General features: G+C 40.5%; 2 protein-coding genes across 7 annotated transcripts in view; one reads left to right on the forward strand and one right to left on the reverse strand.

The window, feature by feature from the left end:
- Nucleotides 1–1,289, reverse strand: part of LOC122862946 (protein EFR3 homolog B) — a 31,968-nt gene extending 30,679 nt beyond the window's left edge. Inside the window, exons 1-2 of one of the 4 annotated variants that reach the window (XM_044168855.1) lie at nucleotides 1,108–1,289; nucleotides 493–631 (exon numbers count right to left, since the gene is read on the reverse strand). In XM_044168855.1, the coding sequence (XP_044024790.1) occupies nucleotides 493–499 (7 nt within the window). In that variant the 5' untranslated portion in view covers nucleotides 500–631; nucleotides 1,108–1,289. Of the gene's footprint in view, nucleotides 1–294; nucleotides 431–492; nucleotides 632–723; nucleotides 853–896; nucleotides 1,051–1,107 lie in introns of those variants that run through there. The other 3 variants (XM_044168857.1, XM_044168858.1, XM_044168859.1) reach the window with 3 other exon arrangements.
- On the forward strand, nucleotides 98–20,347 carry si:dkey-206f10.1 (adenylate cyclase type 8). Of its 3 annotated transcripts, none has more exons than XM_044168849.1 (22): nucleotides 98–228; nucleotides 4,962–5,267; nucleotides 6,738–6,949; nucleotides 8,205–8,939; nucleotides 9,653–9,802; nucleotides 10,013–10,143; nucleotides 10,431–10,542; nucleotides 10,653–10,780; nucleotides 11,101–11,259; nucleotides 11,787–12,021; nucleotides 12,213–12,383; nucleotides 12,501–12,601; nucleotides 13,256–13,457; nucleotides 13,928–14,020; nucleotides 15,016–15,176; nucleotides 15,327–15,408; nucleotides 15,631–15,789; nucleotides 16,314–16,460; nucleotides 16,770–16,862; nucleotides 16,973–17,087; nucleotides 17,243–17,445; nucleotides 18,683–20,347. In XM_044168849.1, exons 3-22 carry the CDS (start codon nucleotides 6,770–6,772, stop codon nucleotides 18,896–18,898), a joined length of 3,573 nt encoding a protein of 1,190 aa, XP_044024784.1. In that variant the 5' UTR covers nucleotides 98–228; nucleotides 4,962–5,267; nucleotides 6,738–6,769; the 3' UTR covers nucleotides 18,899–20,347. The 3 variants fall into 3 exon arrangements, with proteins under 3 accessions (XP_044024784.1, XP_044024787.1, XP_044024786.1); XM_044168852.1 differs by having other exon boundaries at nucleotides 16,317–16,460; XM_044168851.1 differs by having other exon boundaries at nucleotides 117–228; nucleotides 5,153–5,267.
- The last annotated feature ends 233 nt before the right edge of the window (nucleotides 20,348–20,580 follow it).

A 20,580-nucleotide genomic window follows, 5' to 3' on the forward strand; every position in this document is an offset into this window, starting at 1 on the left:
GCGATTAGTCCTTCAATAGCAGCTCTGCTCTCTGTGTGCGCCTTTCTCATTAATAAACATCTCACTGACACAATGGACCTCACTATCCACCACAGAGAGAGGAGGGTGGAGAGAGGCAGGGAGAGAGGGGCACGGAGAGAGGGGCACTGTGGGACAGCCATTCAGTCAGTGGGCTTGAGGTTCAAGGAATGTGGCCATCAGTGGATGCCAACACAGGCAAAATGTCTGGTGAGTGATTTCTGTGCAAATTCACACATAACACACCGCAAGAACAGACACAGCACACACACATACCTGGAACTGTTTTGCAAAGTTTCTCTCACAAAACATCTTCACAGTCAGCAGTGAGTTGTTGTGGATTTGGTTTAGGCAGCTCATAAAACTAGTTTTAATTTCGTCAGCACTTCTGCATTGTCCTACATTCAACTTTTGGTGGGCCTTAATTATGTCTTCAAGCATAGAACAGGTGCACAATAATTTAGAGTTGCCCACCTGTCATGTTGGATGCTAGTCACAAGGCGGCGTTGTTCGTCCAGGTTCACAGTGGCAGGGAGATGGGTGGCACTTCAGCCCCAAAATGAGTCTCCACCGGTGCTTCGAAAATCAGGAAAATCGCTGGATTGTTTTTGGCCTGTGGAAGTCAGTATGCCCAAATTAACCGATGTGCTAATACATATATGTTGATATTTGAACATGTTTGAACTATCAAAACATGGGAAATACCAGGTGGTAACGTTTAACTGAACAGTGACAAGCAAACAGTGTAATGCAACATCTTATTACATCCAGACATAAATTCCAAGTCATGACAGTTGCCAATAAATGAATTTAACGCTGTTAGCAATGCTAGCAGTCACAGGTTTTCGTCTAACTTTGTCTTCTCGTGATAGCTTAACTGTTTCGATACTTGTCCTTGATATCGATTAGGCTTATAAATAAACCTAAGCTTAATAAATCTAACAAGGCTAACTCATATTATTCAAAGCTAGCTTTCGTCTATGCTAGTAGCTAAGTATGCTAAGGTTAGCTAACTGCTTGAGTTGCTTCAGGAGAACCCCCTGGCTGCGCTTATCTGAACAACGTTAATTAGTGTCAGCACTTACTTACCATGAAGTGAACAAAATTAAAATCCTTAAAATGTATGTCATACGGACAGTTAACGCCAGCCACCCTGACTAAAGTTCAACTATGCCAGGACACCATACATTTAGTTAACCCAGCGTTACTGTTCCTCTAGCTACCAGCTGTTACTGGCTAGCTGTAAATATGTGACAGCCCACCACTGGACAGTAATGTTTGAACATGCAGTCCAGTGCCGGATCTGTCCCTACATTCTATTTACTGGATAAATATTGGAAAGATAAACAGCATATCATACAAATACTTGATAATCAAATGTTTGATAAAATAATGTACATCATTATGAGTGTATTGTGATAATGTATTTAAAAATGTATAATACCATATGGGTAGTGTTGCTGTCACCTTATTATAGCTGAGCTGAATTACAATAAATAATATTGATGTGTCAAATAAGCAACAACCATGGTTGTAAAAGTCAACAAAACATTGACAGTAACATGTACATTTATGTGATATACATTCAGTTTTTATAGATCCAATAATAATGCTGTTTCCAAAGCAGTATTAAAGGGACAGTTCAGCCCCAAATCAAAAATGCATATTTTTCCTCTTACCTGTAGTGCTATTTATCCATCTAGATTATTTTGGTGTGAGTTTTGGAGATATCGGCCATAGAGATGATTGCATTTAGTTAATATAATGGAACTATTTTTTGGTGCTTTGAGCACCACAAGCTGAGCACCACAAGTTGAGTGCCATACTCAAGCCAGGGCCTCTGTGTGATATGTTTGTTATTAACCTTTTTTGTAAGACAGGGACTCAGTCAAAATCCTACGGAAACACTAAAGGAATAGCCTTTACATTCACTTTGAAGATGTCATAACATTGAAGCAAGCTTTACACCTTCAAAGAGAGCACAAAAAATACATTTGAAAAACTCAACAGCAATGTCTCTTTCCAGAAATCATGGACCTGGTTACTCAAGATAATCCACAGACCTTGTTGTGAGCAGTTTCATGTAGGAACTATTGGTAGAAAGAAAATAGTTCCTACATGAAACAGCTCACAACAAGGTCTGTGGATTATCTGTATGATGCCTAAGCTAAAGCTCAAAGGGGTTTGGGAGGTTGTTATTTCAAGATATACGTGTAACTGGTAGTAGTTATTGTACTTTAATGCAAGATAAAAAGTGAAAGCTGACAAGTATTTCAGGGTGGTTGCAAGGATTGATTACCAAACGGGCCTACAGGGGAGAGGCCCAGGGGCCCAACAGTCTGGGTGCACCCAAGCCAGAGCCTCTGTGTGATATGTGTGTTATTAACCTTTCTTGTCAGACAGGCTAAGGGCTCAGTCAAAATCTTACTGAAACACTAAAGGAATAGCCTTTACATTCACTTTGAAGATGTCATAACATTGAAGCAAGCTTTACACCTTCAAAGAGAGCACATTTGGCCTAGTGCTCCTTACTATGACCATAGTAAGGAGCGTCTCATAGCGTCTCATTCATGTTTTTTTTTGTTGATTTGCAAATCTTTTTTGATGCAACATATTGAAGATTTTGTCTGGAGGGAAATGCCAAATTGTCAATATGAAAGTGTTTTAGCACAAGCTCTGCTTTGGTTTGCATCTTTGTTTCACTTTGACCCTAACTGACCTGTGCACGTCATCACTTTCAAGAGCTTTATGAGACTGCCAACAAAAGTTAGCATGCATTCACCGTCCAACTGTAGTCTTGCACCACGCACACATGATTATACAGCAGGTTTGTGATACACGCCAACAGACACAAATAGATCTCTGTGTCTGGCATAAGTGAAATGTTTGGCAAGTACGTAGGCCAGAAGGTCAGTTCTGTTGCTGGTTTGGCTTGAGTGCTTATGAGAATCAGCTGATTAGTGGACAGCCAAAGCGGTTAGCCTTAATATTAATTAGCTTGTGGGGTTTTGCCCTTAGCAGACTCATCCTGACTCCTCCCACATGTGGACACAAGTTCACAGGCACTCCAAATAGAGTCCCTAAATAAAATTACAGATTGAATCTGAACATTAGACAGACATTCACAGGCATTAACTTCAGTTGACCATAATGAACACAAAGGCTATGTTGTATCAGAATGATTTACTCATTCACTCTCATTGTTTCTAGTAACACTGACATGTTGTTAAACATATTCAAAGCTGCTTTGTTGCATGCTTGCCAAGTGTCAGAGAACTATGCTGATGTGTATAGCAGTTATAGTAGAACTAATTGCATTAGACCTGGCGGCTATTTTTAGATGTACAGTAATCAGCAAGAAAGGTCTGAGCTACACAGTCATGGTGGGACAGATGGGAACTCATTAGATCAGCCTTAAGGGCTTTGTACGTTGCCTGGACACAATTAGCAAAGCAAGTCTCAAAAACTTTAACCAGCTTACAACCACAGGCCTGCTGATGCTATCAGCCCAGTAACTGCTCTTCATCATCAATAATGAGGTCTGTTTGTTTGTTTCGACACACCTGTTGTTCAAGCTGATATTTTCTTTTTTTTAGGTCTGTGTCTGATTATCCCTGTCAATTCAATCCTTCTCTTGTTTCTTTATTTTGTTAATATGCAGTACAATTTATCTTGATGTTGTGATTATGATTATGTTTAAAACAGCGAACAAAAGTATACTATTAACAGGTACCTTTTTAACTGAAACAGGTGAATAATTTGAACTCATTTGGTGAAAGATGCCCCAACAACTCAGTGTATGACACATAAAGCTAAAATACAATACAACACAGCAAATCCAAAAATGGCACTAAATTATTAGCATATTTGTGCATTGGTTAGAGATTAGTCCTTGCCTTGTATAACATTAACCAGCCTGATAAAGTAAAGACAAGAACAACAAGACAAAAGACACTGAGCAGCAGAGAATATCACTGTTTTCAAAATCTTGAATGAGACACTATGGAGAAAATAATTCAATCAAGCAATTATCCACAGTGTCCAGCCTCAACAAATTTTGTTTTACAGGGAAGAAGTTAAAAGTTAAATTTATTAGATTGAGTGTGTATGTATTACAGAGAAATAACAGACTGATAGCTTTGTTTGTGAGCCTATTTGTATCGTTGGAACATAGAGAAATGTCTGACAATCCTGACATAGCTTTCTGTTTTCAAAAAGCAGGTATAACACTTATTTCAAATGTAACCCCCGTCGGACTGTTTTTAAGCCCATTGGGAAGCAGCCACAGAGTATGTTTTTTTTTAATAATATCCCAAAGCTGTTGTGTGTGCTTTATGAAACACAAAATATACAATAATGCAGTTATTTTTCACCAAGGAATCAAAATATTTTCTTCTTCAAAATGTTGGTCAGATAGACGCGTAATGGCCTGTTACGCCTTCTTAGAAACAACTAAATTTAAATGCATAGTAAAGGCAGTTTCATTTGCTGTTGAATCACCTCAGGGTGCTGTTACCAGGTGGGAGATGATTAAGTGTCCTTTGCTTTCACAATCTGCCTGGTTTTGTAGGCTTTTAGGTAATGTTTTTAACTGTTTACTGTTATGTCTCTAATTACACATACGCATACTGACATAACCAAGAGCACAAAGGCAATATAGAGGCAGCAACTCTGCTTTCAATTTCTATGATGGCATCAGAATGGGAGTAGAGGAAATGAAAAAGAAAGAGTGTATTAAGGTGAGGGCATATGAAAAAGCACTTATCGTAATGCTATTTAATTTAAGTGTCAACCCTGCTTTTAAAAGATTTGGTTGACTTGGCCAAAGGTTGAGAGCATTGCGTTTATCTTCGCGTTGTCTTGGAGCCAGTGATCTCAGCTTTGCAGGCCAGTGAGAGTGGCTGCTGACTAAATAATCCTCTTTGCACTCCTCACTCCTGCAGCTCTGCTTCATGGCAGTTGTTGACTTCATTTTAAAACAGTCCAGGTGGTGACCAACAATCCTGCCAGAAAGACTCCATATATCTTGGCTGGACCTTTATCCCCCTCTCCTCATCAGTTTTGGACACTTCATCACAGTGGGGACTACTTCAAGTTTCATTTTCCCTTTCATGGATTATGCCTTAATTTTCAGATTTGCATACAATTCTTGTGCGATGGAAAAAGTGGACTGTGACGGGCTGGCCGAATATGTCCTATGGCAAATGCTGGACATGAGGAGTGGACACGCAATATGTCAAACAATACAGGTCAGTTTTGGAACTGTACACAACTGTTGTTTGTCAGACCAATGTGTTTCAGCATGACCCTGATGAAGGCCACAAGTTGAAACGCATTGGTCTAACAATAAAGTTGTTCTTTATACCACAAGTGTTGCTGGAGTTTTGACCTCTTCAGACTTTTTCCCTTCTCCATGCAAGCAGGTGAAGTTGTGCCAGAAATCCTTACTCTGCTTCTACATAACTCTTGTTTTCCCTGAATAGGTGTAGACTATATCATACAGGAAGCCTAAATTCAAATTGTGCACATATTAAAATGTCATAAATAAGTCTGTATTTTATTTTAATACTGTTTACTCTGGAGTGTTGTAATTTTCAGTGTGCCTGGCACAGCAGGATAACAAATGATCATTCCACAGCGGAGAAACTGTCATGCTTGCTGTGTGATCAACAAGTTGTTACAATAAAATGCTACGCTATTATAGCATTCAATCACAGGGTGAATATTTTCAGCTGCCAAAATGTTAAAATTGCAGCTCTTCTAATATGAAGTGTTTTATCATATCCAGTCTGTGCAGTGTGGATTCATGGTGAGAGTCAGACTGGTGGCAGTGGACTGTGAGTGGGTGGGACAGCAGCATCTAGAGCCAGAAGGACCTGGAGGAGTTTAACTCTTGGCATTAACCAGCTCAGGTCTAAATCTGTCCACCAGATAAATTGATGGAAAGCTGCGTTCTGGCACACACTGTGTCAACATGAGGAGCCTACCAGGTGGCTCTTTCCAACATGCAGAATGTGTGCAGCATAACCAGTTTTGTCCACATAAATCATCATTTTAAAACGGGTTTGAACATTAAAGATGCATTGATTTATTTGGACACATGTCCTGTGTGGCCCAAGTGGTAGATCATATCAGTCACAAAGGCTGTAAAATTGCTGTATATTCACACTCACAAAATAGCAAAGATTTTCCTGATTTAGCATTCAAAATCTGTATAATACCATATAGTCAGTTCTAAAACTGAAACAGCAATATGAAACAAAATCTTTCATAGCTTGCCCAATGAAATTATAAATCTTAAATGTATGTAATAAAATGTATTTTCCAAAAAAATGGGTTAAAGTAAAAAAAAAAAAAAGATTCTGCAAAGTGAACTGAACCTCTAGTTTGTAAGGCTTTCTATTATAAATTTGTAGTCTCCAAGCCCAAGCTGAGATAACCCTGATGACAGCACTGTGACATCATCAAGGTTATTTTCTTGACAAAGCTCCACCAGAGCCACAGACGACATCATACAGCTGTTTTCATAAGCTGAGTAGCACTAACCATGACTAGTTTACTGAACTTTATGTATAAAATTGGTGGAGTGCCCCTTTAAGAATGAATGTTCATTATGTTCATAGTGTGAGAAAAGCACATTGTGGCCTGAAGCGAGTCTGACTAACCACCATGTTTTCCTTTTTTTTTCACCCCCAACAATATCTCTCTTTCCACTCCAGGCCACTGCCTTCTCCTGATCTGAGACCAACAGATGAGGTCAGCTAAGGTCATTGCCATGGTGACCTTTGCTGAGACAACACAGGTCTCCTCTATGGAGCTACGTGAGCCTACCTGCCTGACCACGACCCTGTCCCCTGGGCTGCGGCGGAAAAAGATGTTGTGGCAGAATGCTGTAAAACACATCATTATCCAGCAGGAGCTCAACGCCCAGGTGAATGATTATCCCACAGTCATCAGTAGATGTGTTGCATGCAGAAGGAACTGCTGTTTGTAGTGTTTTGTTTTCTATTGTTTTGTACATAATCTCCTACAAGATTATGAGGACTACTGTATGTGTACTGGAACAGACTTCAGGTATCCTCTGAACCACATAAATGTTGTAATTCAATTGATTTAACTGAACAATTACTTTAAGGGCCAGTTCACCCAAAAAACCTACTTTCCCACTTGTGTCTAGCCATGCAAATAGTTTTGGTTTTACTTGCCCAGTGTTTTCAGATGTCTGTCTCTGAGATTTCTGCCGTCACTCCAATACAATTACCTTGCAAGGCAGCTGGATTCATGAGATCACACGAGAATCCATCTTGCCAAACTTCAAGTTATGTGCTTGTGTTGGAACCACAGTGGTTCGGACCTATCAGCCTCCTGTGGAGATGCTATAGCATCAGTTATATCAGAACTGTAGAGTATTTCTTCATTGAAAAAAAGAGCAAAGAAGATCACTGCAGGGGTTTTTTTCGATGGAAAAGATGTTTTCGCTCTTGTCCTGACTGGCTTTGGCTCTCCTACTACATCATATGGTTTTATTGATCTGATTGGTTGAAGTTAGCCCCGTGATAGACGGTGACAGACAGATGGTTCATCCAATCACCTGCCAAGTATTTTTCAAAAGTGCCTGCCCTTTTCCAAACAGTTTGCAAGGGCACTCTCAGATGGTTCTGTGTAACAAACCAATCTGGCGTATCAGGTTACCAATACAATGGAGGTGAATGGAATTTACCTTCTGGTGGTCAAAGTTTTGACACAATTAAAAATGTTAATGCTGTATACTATAAATACCTGCAAATAAAATTCTATTTGTGGTGGCTAAAATCAAGCAGATACATATAAACATCACAAAATTTGAGCGAATAAAACTATCTACATGGGTACCACTGGCGGTAGTGAGAAAAGAATGTATGCTTTTGTAATTCTGGTGAACCAAAGGGTCTTCGCATGCACTGCTCATAGATCTCTGTCCAAATGCACAGTTCAGTGATGATTATTAACAACTGTATACCACATAGATAAAAAGACACCTACTCTCTTAGTGGCCATAATTTGTTTGCTTTCCACCATAAAGCCATTTCTAGACCATTACAACCTACTGGTCACTTATTATGGTATGAAATGGTATGAAGTTCAGCAAAAAGAAAAGTGCCGATGTATACAGTAAACACACCTGATTTTATGTTTATGTTTGACAGGTGGGTGTGGAGCCAGCGCGTAAAATCTTTGTGACGGATGCCTACATGGAGGAGATCAATACACAAATCCGCGACAAGGCCTCACGCGGGGTCACAAAACGCCGCTCCTCCACCGTCAGAGTGCACCCCTCCCAGGTCCGTGGTTCCACCAGCACACACAACGGTTCTTTTAATGACTACGCCAGCGATGCTGACTTCTTTGTGCACTGGGACCACACAGTTCGTGGAGTCTACATACCTAGTCTGAGGCACACCTTCAAGTCTCGTGATCTGGAGAAACTCTACCAGCAACACTACTCCCACCAAAGACGCAACTCTCTAGCCATCACCAATGTAATTGATGCAGTGGCCAAGCTACATGTATTGGTTCTGTACCTGGCACTGGCCCCTGAGTTGGCCACAGACACTCTGCGTGGCTGCCTGACAGGCATTTTTATGGTGTTGCCCATAGCACTGTGCATCATGGTGTTAACTTGCAAAGACTCCATGTCCCCACAATGGCTTCACTACGCTGGCCTAGCTAGCTGGCTGTCGCAGACCACACAGGTGCTGGGAGGACTTGTGTATGGACTGGAAAAAGACCCATCGTGGTATGTTTTGTTCACATTGTTCGCCACATACACGCTGATGCCCTTACCTCTGCTGTGGGCCATGTTCGCCGGCTCCCTCACCTCAGTACTGCACCTTCTGGTGGAGATAGTGCGCTACTACAATGATGCTGTGCTTTTGAGAACGGTGAGTAAATCAACTGACTGAACCGTTTTTTAAAAAAGTTTTTAAAAACAGTCTCCCCAGAAAAATATTACAAAGTGTTATGTCTGACATTTTTATTAATTTATCATTATCAAACCAAAAGTGTTCCTTTATTAGATAACATTTCTTTATTACTTAATTTACTGTCAAAGCATACTATACTACTACATTTTAGTCCAATTCATTACAGATAAAGATTCCCTCTGAGCTTTCTGGGTTGTCTCATATATATTTATAGCATGCCCAGGTTTATGTTCCCAATCCTAATAAACTAGAGATACCTGCACTGTTTAAGGCTTAATAAAACAGCAGCTGAGAATGTAATATCTGTCTATGCATTTCCCAATTCCCATTCCCATTAAAGTGTAAAAATTCTCTCTTGAGTGTACCAGCATATTATGCTCAACAAGCCATGTATTATCCATGTATTGGATACTTATTTTACTGATACTGAAGGTACTCTAAGCTCATATTTTATATCCATTAATGGCATTTTCACAACTATTACTCCCATCTACAGCCCCAGATATTGTCCACAAGCCTACTAAACATACAAGAATTCCCTCTGACATCCCTCAAGTTCATTAAAAGAAGAAGACCCCTTTTCCTATTTCTTATCCTCCTCTTAGCCCACATGCATTGGGTTTTCCTGGTTAAAATTAATTGTATGAATGCAAAATCTCTGTCGGATGCAGGTGTTTGCCAAAGGCCTGCTGTACCTGGGTATGAACACAGCTGGCTTGTTCATCCACTACCTGACAGACCACGCCCAGAGACAGGTTTTCCTGGAGACACGGCGCTGCATTGAGGGTCGCCTCAAACTAGAGCAAGAGAACCAGAGACAGGTACGGTGTCTGCTGCCATTGTGCCATAGGTTAGACTTATATGAAGACAGGGACACACTGTATTACGACCACTGTTGACTGTTATCACTTTTCTCCAAACCTTGGTAAGAAAAAAAAGCCTCCTAAATTATCCTCTGAATTGTGTGCAAACAAGCATTATGCTCATTAAACCACATACTGTCAAATAGAGTTTATTATTTTGCCACACAGGAGCGTCTGGTGCTATCAATCCTGCCTCGCTTTGTTGCCTTGGAGATGATCTCTGACATGAGTTCTTTGGAAGATGAACTCAATCCTCAGGAGTTTCACAAGATCTATATCCACCAGTACAAAGATGTCAGGTGCACACACACACACACACACACACACACACACACACACACATAATGTTGGTATGTTAGTATTTACAAGGCTTATATAAGAGGATTTTAGGAAACAAGTTTCTCATGGGTGCCTTTTATTTTAATGTTGTTAATGATTTTATGGGACTTGGTGTCGTCCTTTTCAAGTTGCAAACTCCTTGCATGTCACTGGAATCAAACAGTTCAACAGGAATCTCTATCACAATTTAAATGTGTATGTTGTTAGCATACCCCTTCTTTTATAACTCTCTCTCTCCTCTTTGCAGCATCCTTTTTGCAGACATCAAGGGCTTCACTCTGTTGTCCATGAACCTGTCTGCCCAGGATCTGGTCCGAATCCTCAACGAGCTCTTTGGACGCTTTGACCGACTGGCAGATGTGAGAATTTGAGCTGTTTTCTTTGAGATAACATATATTTGACACAACTTCTATTCTATCAACAATTTATTTTCTCTTTTCCCTGGTGTCTTGTCTCTTCCTCATCACAGGAGCACCACTGCCTGCGAATAAAGATACTGGGAGACTGTTACTACTGTGTGTCAGGGGTCCCTGAGCCACAACGTGCCCATGCCCGTCATTGTGTTGAGATGGGCCTGGCTATGATTAACACCATACGGTCAGTCTTAGCTCGCTGGAGTTCTTGAGGGGTTATCTTGCCCTCCCCTGCAAAACAATGATCAATTTAATTTAGCTACTTTTGCATTTCAAGAGAGGGCAGCGAGAGAGTGAAATCAAATTCAGAAAAGGTCTGTAGCCAATAAAACTCTGCTTAGCTGGGGTTTTTTCATGTATGTTAATGTGCAGAAAGAAATATATATGACAGATGCTGGTGGACTCCTAAATTCTGACAAGAAATGTCAAAACTCACTGTAAAATATGATGGATAATAATAGCCGTCAACAATTAGTCTAACATGGTCACTTTACTACCCACCAGGTACGTATGTAAGCAGCTGAACTTTGACATGGACATGAGGATCGGGATCCATTCGGGCTCTGTCCTGTGTGGGGTGCTGGGGCTGCAGAAATGGCAGTTTGACGTCTGGTCCTGGGACGTAAGCATTGCCAACATGCTGGAGGCCGGGGGCATACCAGGGTGAGTGGTCTCTTCTAGTGCCAGCCAGCAGAGACTGGCACTAGCTAGTGTGTTACATCAAAGAGTAGCCCTTTGATGTAACACATTTGATCTCTGCCTAGTTTGCCACATATTTATATGTTAAGCCACCTAGAGCCCACTGTTATTCCTCTATCTCAGATTGTTCTGTTTTTTTGCCATGTCAATGTAGAGGTGCGACTTAAAAGAATCTATAACTTTACAAAAATGGCCTAAAATGACATTAAAGTGCCTTACAAAGTTGCATACCCTCCATAAGTCAAATATTTGTACTAAGGAAAAGCCCTTGCTATTTAATTTAATAAATTAATACATTTTTGAACATGTTTAAACCCAGTATTGGTTTTCTACATTACATGATACTTGATAGACTGCAGGCTTGTCAAGTCTTGGGCTTCCTCGTATATGTAAAAAGCTAAGCAAATTATTAATTTCTTCTTTTAATGATTGGAGAGCATTTCTTTCTACATCATCGATCATTTTCTCTGCATCTATTCTCTCTCATCCAGACGCATCCATATCTCAAGGGCGACCCTGGACAGTTTAGAAGGCTCCTACAAGACAGAAGATGGTCATGGCCGTGACAGGAACGAGTTTCTGCTCAAACACAACATCGACACTTTCCTCATCTGCCCTCAGGAGGAAAGGAACAAGGTTGACCTTACTGAGGCCCCCAAAGTCCAGAAAACTAAACAAACCTGGAACCCAGAGATGCCCTTTGGGAACGTCACTGACATGAACAGTGTAGGTGCAGGGATACAAAATGGAGAGAAGGTGTTATCTTTAACAGCTTTCTATTGTTGGCCCAGATTAGTAAAATGTTTCAATCCTAATACCTATGGCACAATGCATATCTAAGGTTCTTTAACCATAAAAGACAAAGTGGACCTGCACCGATCTGATTCATCACACACCTTCATATTCTTTTCTTGCAGATCCTGGCCTCCTTTACCAACGGTTCGCTGCTCAACATATGGCAGTCCACCTCCAAGGAGATTAACAAACGCATTAAACATGCCATTGAGGTCCGAAGCAGTGAGCGTATGCACAGGGAGCACATCACTCCACTGACCCTGGTGTTCAAAGACACACACATCGAGGACAAGGTAAGCAGGTACAGACGCTGGTTCGGAAGGCTTATGGTAGGAGGAAATAAGTTAATGCCACAGAGTAAATAATAATGACGACTGTGATCTTCCTTTGATCTCTTTTGGTTGGCCTAGTTCTCCCAGATGAGAGATGAAATGTTCAACTCCAACCTGGTCTGCTCCTTTATAATGCTCCTCTTTCTCATGGCTGCCCAGGCCCTCATTCCTGCACCCAGGTAGGAAGACACCAGCATTGTCCTAGTCGAAGCTCACATTGTTAACATTAGTTAATTTAATCTTTTTGGGTTTATCAGATTTGAATAGTTCATTTATGCTCTTTTAGCTAAATTCTGTAAGGTTTTTTAATGGATATGTTCAAGGTCAATGATATTTTCACGTTAATATTACCTGGTCTGTCATTGACATTTTCCCTGTATACCAACAACAACAAGTTAAAATAAACTTAGAGAACATGACACTAGATGATCTGTCATGTTCTCTGCAGTTTAATAGCAGATACGTTATGGATTACAGCTTTAAGATATAATAAATTCTTCATTAAAAAGTCTGTATTTAAAGATACAGAACGACATCAAATTTAGCTCAAGCACATGTTGGTTTAACCCTACTAAAAATGTACTGCACTGCTTGTTTGATTTTAAAGCCACTATGTGTAGGATGACATTTTTTTGACTTTAATGCCATCTGGAGGTAGTATCGAGAATGAAATATTATTTGAAGTTCCACATCCCCTTAAATTCACACTTTCATCAGAGCATATGTCTCACACTTCCTCTTGTTTCTTCATTCCACCCTGTATCAACATCTTCACTACTTTACTCACTTCCTTCCTCTTCCTCTTATCCTCCTCCCTTGTTCTTCCTCTGCAGGTTGTTCCCAGCCGTCCTCCAGTTTTCAGTCTTTCTGCTCGCCTACATGCTGCTGCTGCTGTTGGCCCTGGCTGAAGAGTTCAAGTGGACTCCTGCAGCACTGCAGCACTTCTGCTGCTGGATCCACGAGAACAACAGTGCCCGCAACCTCCTCACCCTTGCCGCCATCGTCATCAACTTTGGCTTGGTCTCTACTGACATGGTGAGAGTCTAAACTACACAGGGCCGTATTTATATACATGAAAATGTTGAATAAAGTTTATTTTCTTTTATCTTTTGCCATAACTTTCCTTTTAGACTTTAGAGGGGGAGAATTTGCCATATAAAACTGGACCTTGCAAATTACATGAATGTTAGTAAATCCAGTGGAATGCACAGTCACTCTTATCATATCTCCTCTCCTGTTATTTGGATGATAAATTTATAAATGTGTACACATAAAGGAGAGAGACCTCCCTGCTAACATGTAAAGTGTGCCTCAGATGACAGACAAACTACATTTCCAGGCACTGATCAGCACTTGAATCCAGATATAACCAAAATATACAAAAACCAGCTCAAATCTTTAAAATGTCTACATAAGAAATGTGTATCTGTTTTATTGTGATCTCCTTCATTCAGTCTTTCGTTAGTTGTCAAAGGTTTTATGTGATTTGTATATTTTGTGTCCAGGTATGGTGCATTCTCACAGACGCAGCAGAGGCTGATGAAATGGACAGAACAAACACAGCCTTACGTCCACTCACCGTCTGCACTTACCCTGAAGTGAGGATAACAGTAGTTTAAACAAACATGCAAACAATATCTGTCATCACAAACATTTGGTCTTCTTCTTTTCCTTTCGGCTGTTCCCTTTCAGGGCTCGCCACAGTGAATCATGTGCCTCCATCTAACCCTGTCCTCTGCATCCTCTTCACTCACACCAATTAACTTCATGTCCTCTCTCACTACATCCATAAATCTCCTCTTTGGTCTTCCTCCAGACCTCCTGCCTGGCAGCTCCAACCTCAGCATCCTTCTACCAATATATTCACAGTCTCTCCTCTGAACATGTCCAAACCACCTCAATCTGGCCTCTCTGACTTTATCTCCGAAACATCTAACAAGAGCTGTCCCTCTGATGTACTCATTCCTGATCCTGTCCGTCCTCGTCACTCCCAAAGAGAACCTCAACATCTTAAGCTCTGCTACCTCCAGCTCTGCCTCTTGTCTTTTCTTCAGTGCCACTGTCTCTAAGCTGTACAACATCGCTGGTCTCACCACCGTCTTGAACACCTTTCCTTTCATTCTTGCTGATACTCTTTTATCACACAACACACCTGACACTTTTCTCCACCTGTTCCAACCTGCTTGCACTCGCCTCTTCACCTCTTTTCCACAGTCTCCATTGCTCTGAACCGTTGACCCTAAGTACTTAAAGTCCTGCACCTTCTTCACCTCTGCTCCCTGTAACCTCTCGTTCCACCTGGGTCCCTCTCATTGACACACATGTATTCTGTCTTGCTGCGGCTAAGCTTCGTTCCTCTGTTTTCCAGAGTAGACCACCATCTCTCTAGATTTTCCTCCACCTGCTCCCTGCTCTCACTACAAATCACAATGTCACAAAATTTGGTCTGGTATAAAATAAAAATCATATGTTCTTGACTAAATGTTATCTCACCCACTTTCCATTTTTTTAACTTCAAAAAGTTAAAAAAGTGATCAAAATACATTCTTCTTCAGTGTCTCGAACCTCTTCTTCACTCTCTTTCCCTCCTCAGGTCTTTGTATTGAGTGGTGTGATTGCCATGGTGACTTGTGCCGTGTTCCTGCGTCTAAACTCTCTGCTGAAGCTGGCGGTGTTGCTGCTGGGGGTGGCTGTCTACTCCTACCTCATCCACTTGGCCTTCCTCACACTCACACGCCATGATATGCTGCACAGGTCAGTGCCAGCTCAGGCTGTGGGCACACACAATCTTTTTTCTTTTTTTTACTACTGTGTTTAATACTACTGTACTACTATTGTACTGAACATCTCCTTAGTCACATTTTTTTCTCTATATTCCACCTCTCTTCATTAACTTCTGCACAGGTCTCACTATGTCAGGAGAAAAGGAGTTTCCATCCTTCTCATGGCCATGTTTATTGTTGCTGTCTTCTACAATGGACGGCAGGTACTATTAAACTCACTGAAGTTTTCCCTGTTTTAAGCATGCTGCTGTTTAGTTTAGTTTGCTCATAGTATTTTTAATTGCAGTTTGGATATTGGTTTTCTCATTTTTCTAACCCGCATTATTGAGGCCAAATCTGTTGACTGCCTAACTGCTGATGGGTAAAGAGTGTGTCGCACACAGGGAGGTGACCTCTGATAGTTTTATCTATCCTTTACTTTCCAGTGGGAGGCCACTGCCAGACTGGACTTCCTGTGGCGTCTGCAGGCCCAGCAGGAAGTGGAGGACATGAGAGAACTGCGGGAACACAACGAGTGTCTGTTACACAACATCCTGCCTTTGCATGTGGTGCGACATTTTCTGCACCGGAGCAAGAACGATGAGGTGCGGAAAACATGACCTCACCTCTGACTGTGTCAGCCTCTACTGCACTATGTTTTTTTTTTCTCAAATGATTTGGCCTTCATTGCTATTTTCAGGGGAGCACAAACATATAGGGAGAATAATCAAAGTGTATTTCAAATTTCTGTTTTTTAAAAGCTGACTGGACTATTATAAATATATGAAATTACTTGCTGTTGCTACGGTTTTAACATTGTCTATGATTTTCATATCCTTGAATATTGAAATAAATGTAATAGCACATGGCAACATACTTCATTGTAATTTAAGAAACCAGAACCAACATCATGATAGACAATGTAGGTGAAAATGTTTGGGAATAAACCTATTATATGGAAGGGGAGTTGAGCAACCTCATTTTCATTTGTTTGGGTGGACTTTTTAAGTGTTATTTACTAAATGCCTTCACACATTTGTACAGTTTATCTATAGTTTACCTGTCAAACAAAGAGGTTTTTAAGAATAACCTGGCAAGATGAAAGTCTGTAACACCATTTTCATTCCAGAAGCTTTACTCCCAGTCCTATGATGAAGTCGGTGTTATGTTTGCCTCCATCGCTGGCTTCAATGAGTACTTTGAGCAGAAAGAGATCAAAAATGAGGGAGTGGACTGCCTCCGACTTCTGAATGAGATCATTGCTGGCTTTGATGAGGTGAGTATGGGAATAGGTAATTTGTGCAAAGCAGAATAGTATAAAAACATAATAAAAACATTAATTATATTTCATCTTTCAGATATATGTATACATTTATCTGTGGTATATTTAAGTGGTATTCTCCCTATTAGAGTGTTTTCACCTGCCCTTTTAGCTGAGGTGAAATAAATAAGGCAGAGACAGTGGGGTTTAATCCAGGACATGCTGTTGACAAATTGGATTGCTACCCATTGCATAACTCTGCTGCTCTATATGAGATTGATCTGTAACTTTACCTCTTTATCTATAAATGTTTCTTCTAACAAGTTGTTGGAGGAGTCGTACTTCCAATATGTGGAGAAGATAAAGACCATTGGGAGCTGCTACATGGCAGCCTCTGGCTTAGCTCCTGACAAACAGGTGGGAGATCCTCTTGTACACACTGTGCTATTGTTTTGTTTTGACTACATTTGTCCTTCCATAATTCATTCTCCCCTCTCTCTCTCTCTCTCTCTCTCTCTCTCTCTCAGGCATATATGGATGAATGGAATCACCTGAGCGAGCTGGTTTTGTTTGCGTTGGCAATGCAAGAGACCTTGAAAGAGATTAACAGGCTCTCTGCCAAAAACTTTGAGCTGCGTGTGGGTAAGTGGCTGACCTCCTACACACACACTCCCTCACTCACATTAACAATGGATGGGTGATATCAACTGCTCTCTGCAAGGATTTCTGATGTCATAGACTTAATGCTAATTAATTATTTGTCTTAAGTGAATTAAGTGTGTGTCGCACTGAAACAGGTATCGCCCATGGGCCAGTGGTGGCAGGGGTGATCGGTGCCACCAAGCCACAGTATGACATCTGGGGGTCAACAGTGAACCTGGCCAGCCGCATGGACAGCACAGGTGTGAACGGACGCATCCAGGTACCCGAGGCCACGTGCAGGATCCTGGCAGAATGGGGTTTTGTCTTGGAGCTACGTGGAGAAATCTTTGTCAAGGGGGTGAGTGGCTGAAGGATGTTCGTCCTGTTGACAGTGGTGGTTATACACTGTGTTTACTGTCATTCATCCTTAAACATAAGTATAGTGAAATGGAGAACCATTTGGGTGCCCACATCACCTTCCAAATTACTGTGGAACTGATGTTACAGGACAGCCACAAAGTTCAGCCAGGTTCAGGGAAGTTCTTATTTGAAAGTAAGGCATGTGCAGAGAGGAGATTAGGAATAAAGCTTTAATGAAACTGTTGTCAGTGATTAAATTAGATTAGATAAGATGACTTACATGTTCTGTTTAAACGCACAATTAAGTCGGCTGTGTACAACCACACAGGTGTCTCCTGTTATTTTGACAAATATGACCTCTTTTCAAAACTGCCTGAGCATGTTACAGACTGTTCTTGACTGACATCATTCCTGACTATGCATCTGTAAAGGTGCGAGAAGTTAGATTTTTTTGTCCATGTGTAGAACACTTCTTTTTCACACAAGACATTTTGACATGTCACAGTAGGAAAAGCACAAAAATAATGATAGCTCAGTTCCATTCAGCTGCTTCAGTTTTAGATACCGGGTATTGTGCACGCTGGCTCATTGTCACACTGTCGTGGCTTACTGGGACACTTGAATAGAACAGAGCCATTAATGCTATCCTACTATAACAAGTCAAAATGTCTCCTGTGAAAAGGGCCTATTCTAATACACAGAATTTCCCTATATATTTATATATCTATAGGGAAATTCTAACAGCCTTTTTCACAGTTGACATTTTCACATGCCATAGCAGGAAAAACACTGAAAATGAGGTGTAACTAATAACATTAACGAGGCTTCTGTTCAGTTTTAAATGTCCCAGTAAGCCATCCTAGTGATCCAGCATGCACAATACCAGGGCCCTGAAACTGGCATACCTGAATCGAAATCGTTTGTTATTAATGTTGTTAGTTAGACCTGTGATTTTTCTGCTGTGACATGTCAAAATACATGCCATGCAAAAAGACTGTTACCTAAACACATTAGCAGCATAGCTGCGTCTAACTTCAACTTGAGAAAAGGTCTAATCAGTCAGAATAGCTAGAAAGACCTGTGTAACTACTAATCAGAGCAAGTGTAGAAAAAAAAAACCTACTTAGCACAAGAGGACAACTAAAACAAGGGGGACATCTACTGGTGAAAAGAAACAACAGACAGAGAAATGTGTAGATATTATATACACTATGTGACCTCTGCTGTCATTGTAGGTGAGCGAGTGTCAGGGGAAAGTCCGCACCTATTTCATCAGTACCATGCGCAGCAAGAGGGCCAATGTTGGAACAGATGGCCGCTTGGAGGGGCGGACAGTAGGACGCATGACGCTAGCAGGAGTGGTGTTCGGTCTCGTCCAGGCCAGACACAAGGAAAAGATGAGAGAGACCAACAGGGGCTTCTGTCTGACTCCCTGCACACTGCAGTGCTGAGTGCTTAATGTCAGATGACTGCAGGTAGAGGAGGACACAGTCCAGCCATATTGTTTTTACTGGTTTACAGTTTTGTTGTTTGTGTTTTCATAACTAAATTAGCTGCACAAACAGAGAAGAGGGTGTAGCTGTCAGCCATGGGATCCAAATCCTACCAGAGCTTTTGTTCCTGTTTCATCCATGACTGTGTCCTCCTCGACTTCCCTGTCATCTAAAAAAGAAATATTAGGTTTTGTGCTGTTTTGTGCTTTATTGACACATAAGTGAACTCCATGGGCATATTTCACGTAGAGCGGTGTGTTAGAAAGGAACTAACTGTCCTACTGGCCTCACTGCTTTGAGTTTTTTAATTGCCATATCTACACATTGTAAGCAATGTTTTCAGTTAATTTTGTACAAAACTAACAAAGGCCAACATGTCTTTTTTTTTTTGTCTGGGATAATACTCCAGCAAGTCCTCAGACCTCTAAGCCAACACAGAATACCTCAAAACAACCAGCTCAACCTCTCATAGACTACCGATGGCCTATACAATTTTTCAGTAAATTTTGTATTGTGAGTTATCTGTTTTAGTGGAACTTCGGTTGCCATATTTCAATCCATCAACATAATTCAGCAAACAGAAGTCCCATTATTTATGAATCGATGGCTGCTTGGTTTCATATTGTACTTTCTTTTTCTGTAAATACTTTTCACCTGTGTATAGCTCCCTCTGAAGTGATATTTCATGTCACCGTTACTGTCAGTGTTGCTCTGGATTTCTGAGATTTATTTGTCAAACATCTGAATGTAACAAATCACACCGTAGCCAATTCAGTTGTGCCTCAGTACACTATTACTCTCACTTCCGTTACTTAACTACAGTCATATTTTTGTCGTAACAGTGAAACTCAACAAAGAGGTGAGTGTTTAACCGTTGAACCAGTTTTAATGCCAAAATCTCCTCTCATGTTACTCCTCTTCTTGTATACTAAAACCAAAGAACACAGAAGGTTATATTCGTGTGTAATAATTATATAAAAATACGTTATGTTGTAGGCCTGATGCATATTGTCAATGTCATATGAAAAAAACATTGTCACTGCAAATTATTATGTTTTTTTATATTTCAACTGAAGGATGACAAGCTCCACTATGGGACTTTCTGCGTATATAAAACCTTTTCAAAAACAGAATCTCAAAAAATGTATAAATGTTAATATGAATGTTGTACAAATAAGAGAAAGTCTTTGTCCATGTATGTTGTATACCTCAGATTTAAATGTTTCAGTTATCACTGGGCTGGGCCTTTAAAAGAAGGCTATGTTTTCTAAATGTATTGTGTAACAGCAAAATTGGTAAAATTGTGTTATTCATTCAACATAAGTATATTATGTTTGTTTTTCCATAATTTTTACTGAAACATTTAATAGTCTACATTTTCTGCTAATAAAACCAATAATTACAACACATCTGAGTGGTGTTATTTCATTTTAATTGTGCATACGATTAATTCTGATGCATTCAAGTAACTGCGTTTCCAACGAGCAACATTTGTCCCTTATGCACATTATTTACACATAATTTATCTTTTCCTCCTGATGGACAAGTCTGTAGTTTAGAATTTCTGGGTCTGTCAGATGTTGGTGTTTTGTAAAGTAAGGGCTTAAGTTACTTTACTGTCAGTGTCTCTGGATATCAGA

Source organism: Siniperca chuatsi, linkage group LG16 (assembly GCF_020085105.1).
Source record: "Siniperca chuatsi isolate FFG_IHB_CAS linkage group LG16, ASM2008510v1, whole genome shotgun sequence".
Lineage (NCBI taxonomy): Eukaryota > Metazoa > Chordata > Actinopteri > Centrarchiformes > Sinipercidae > Siniperca > Siniperca chuatsi.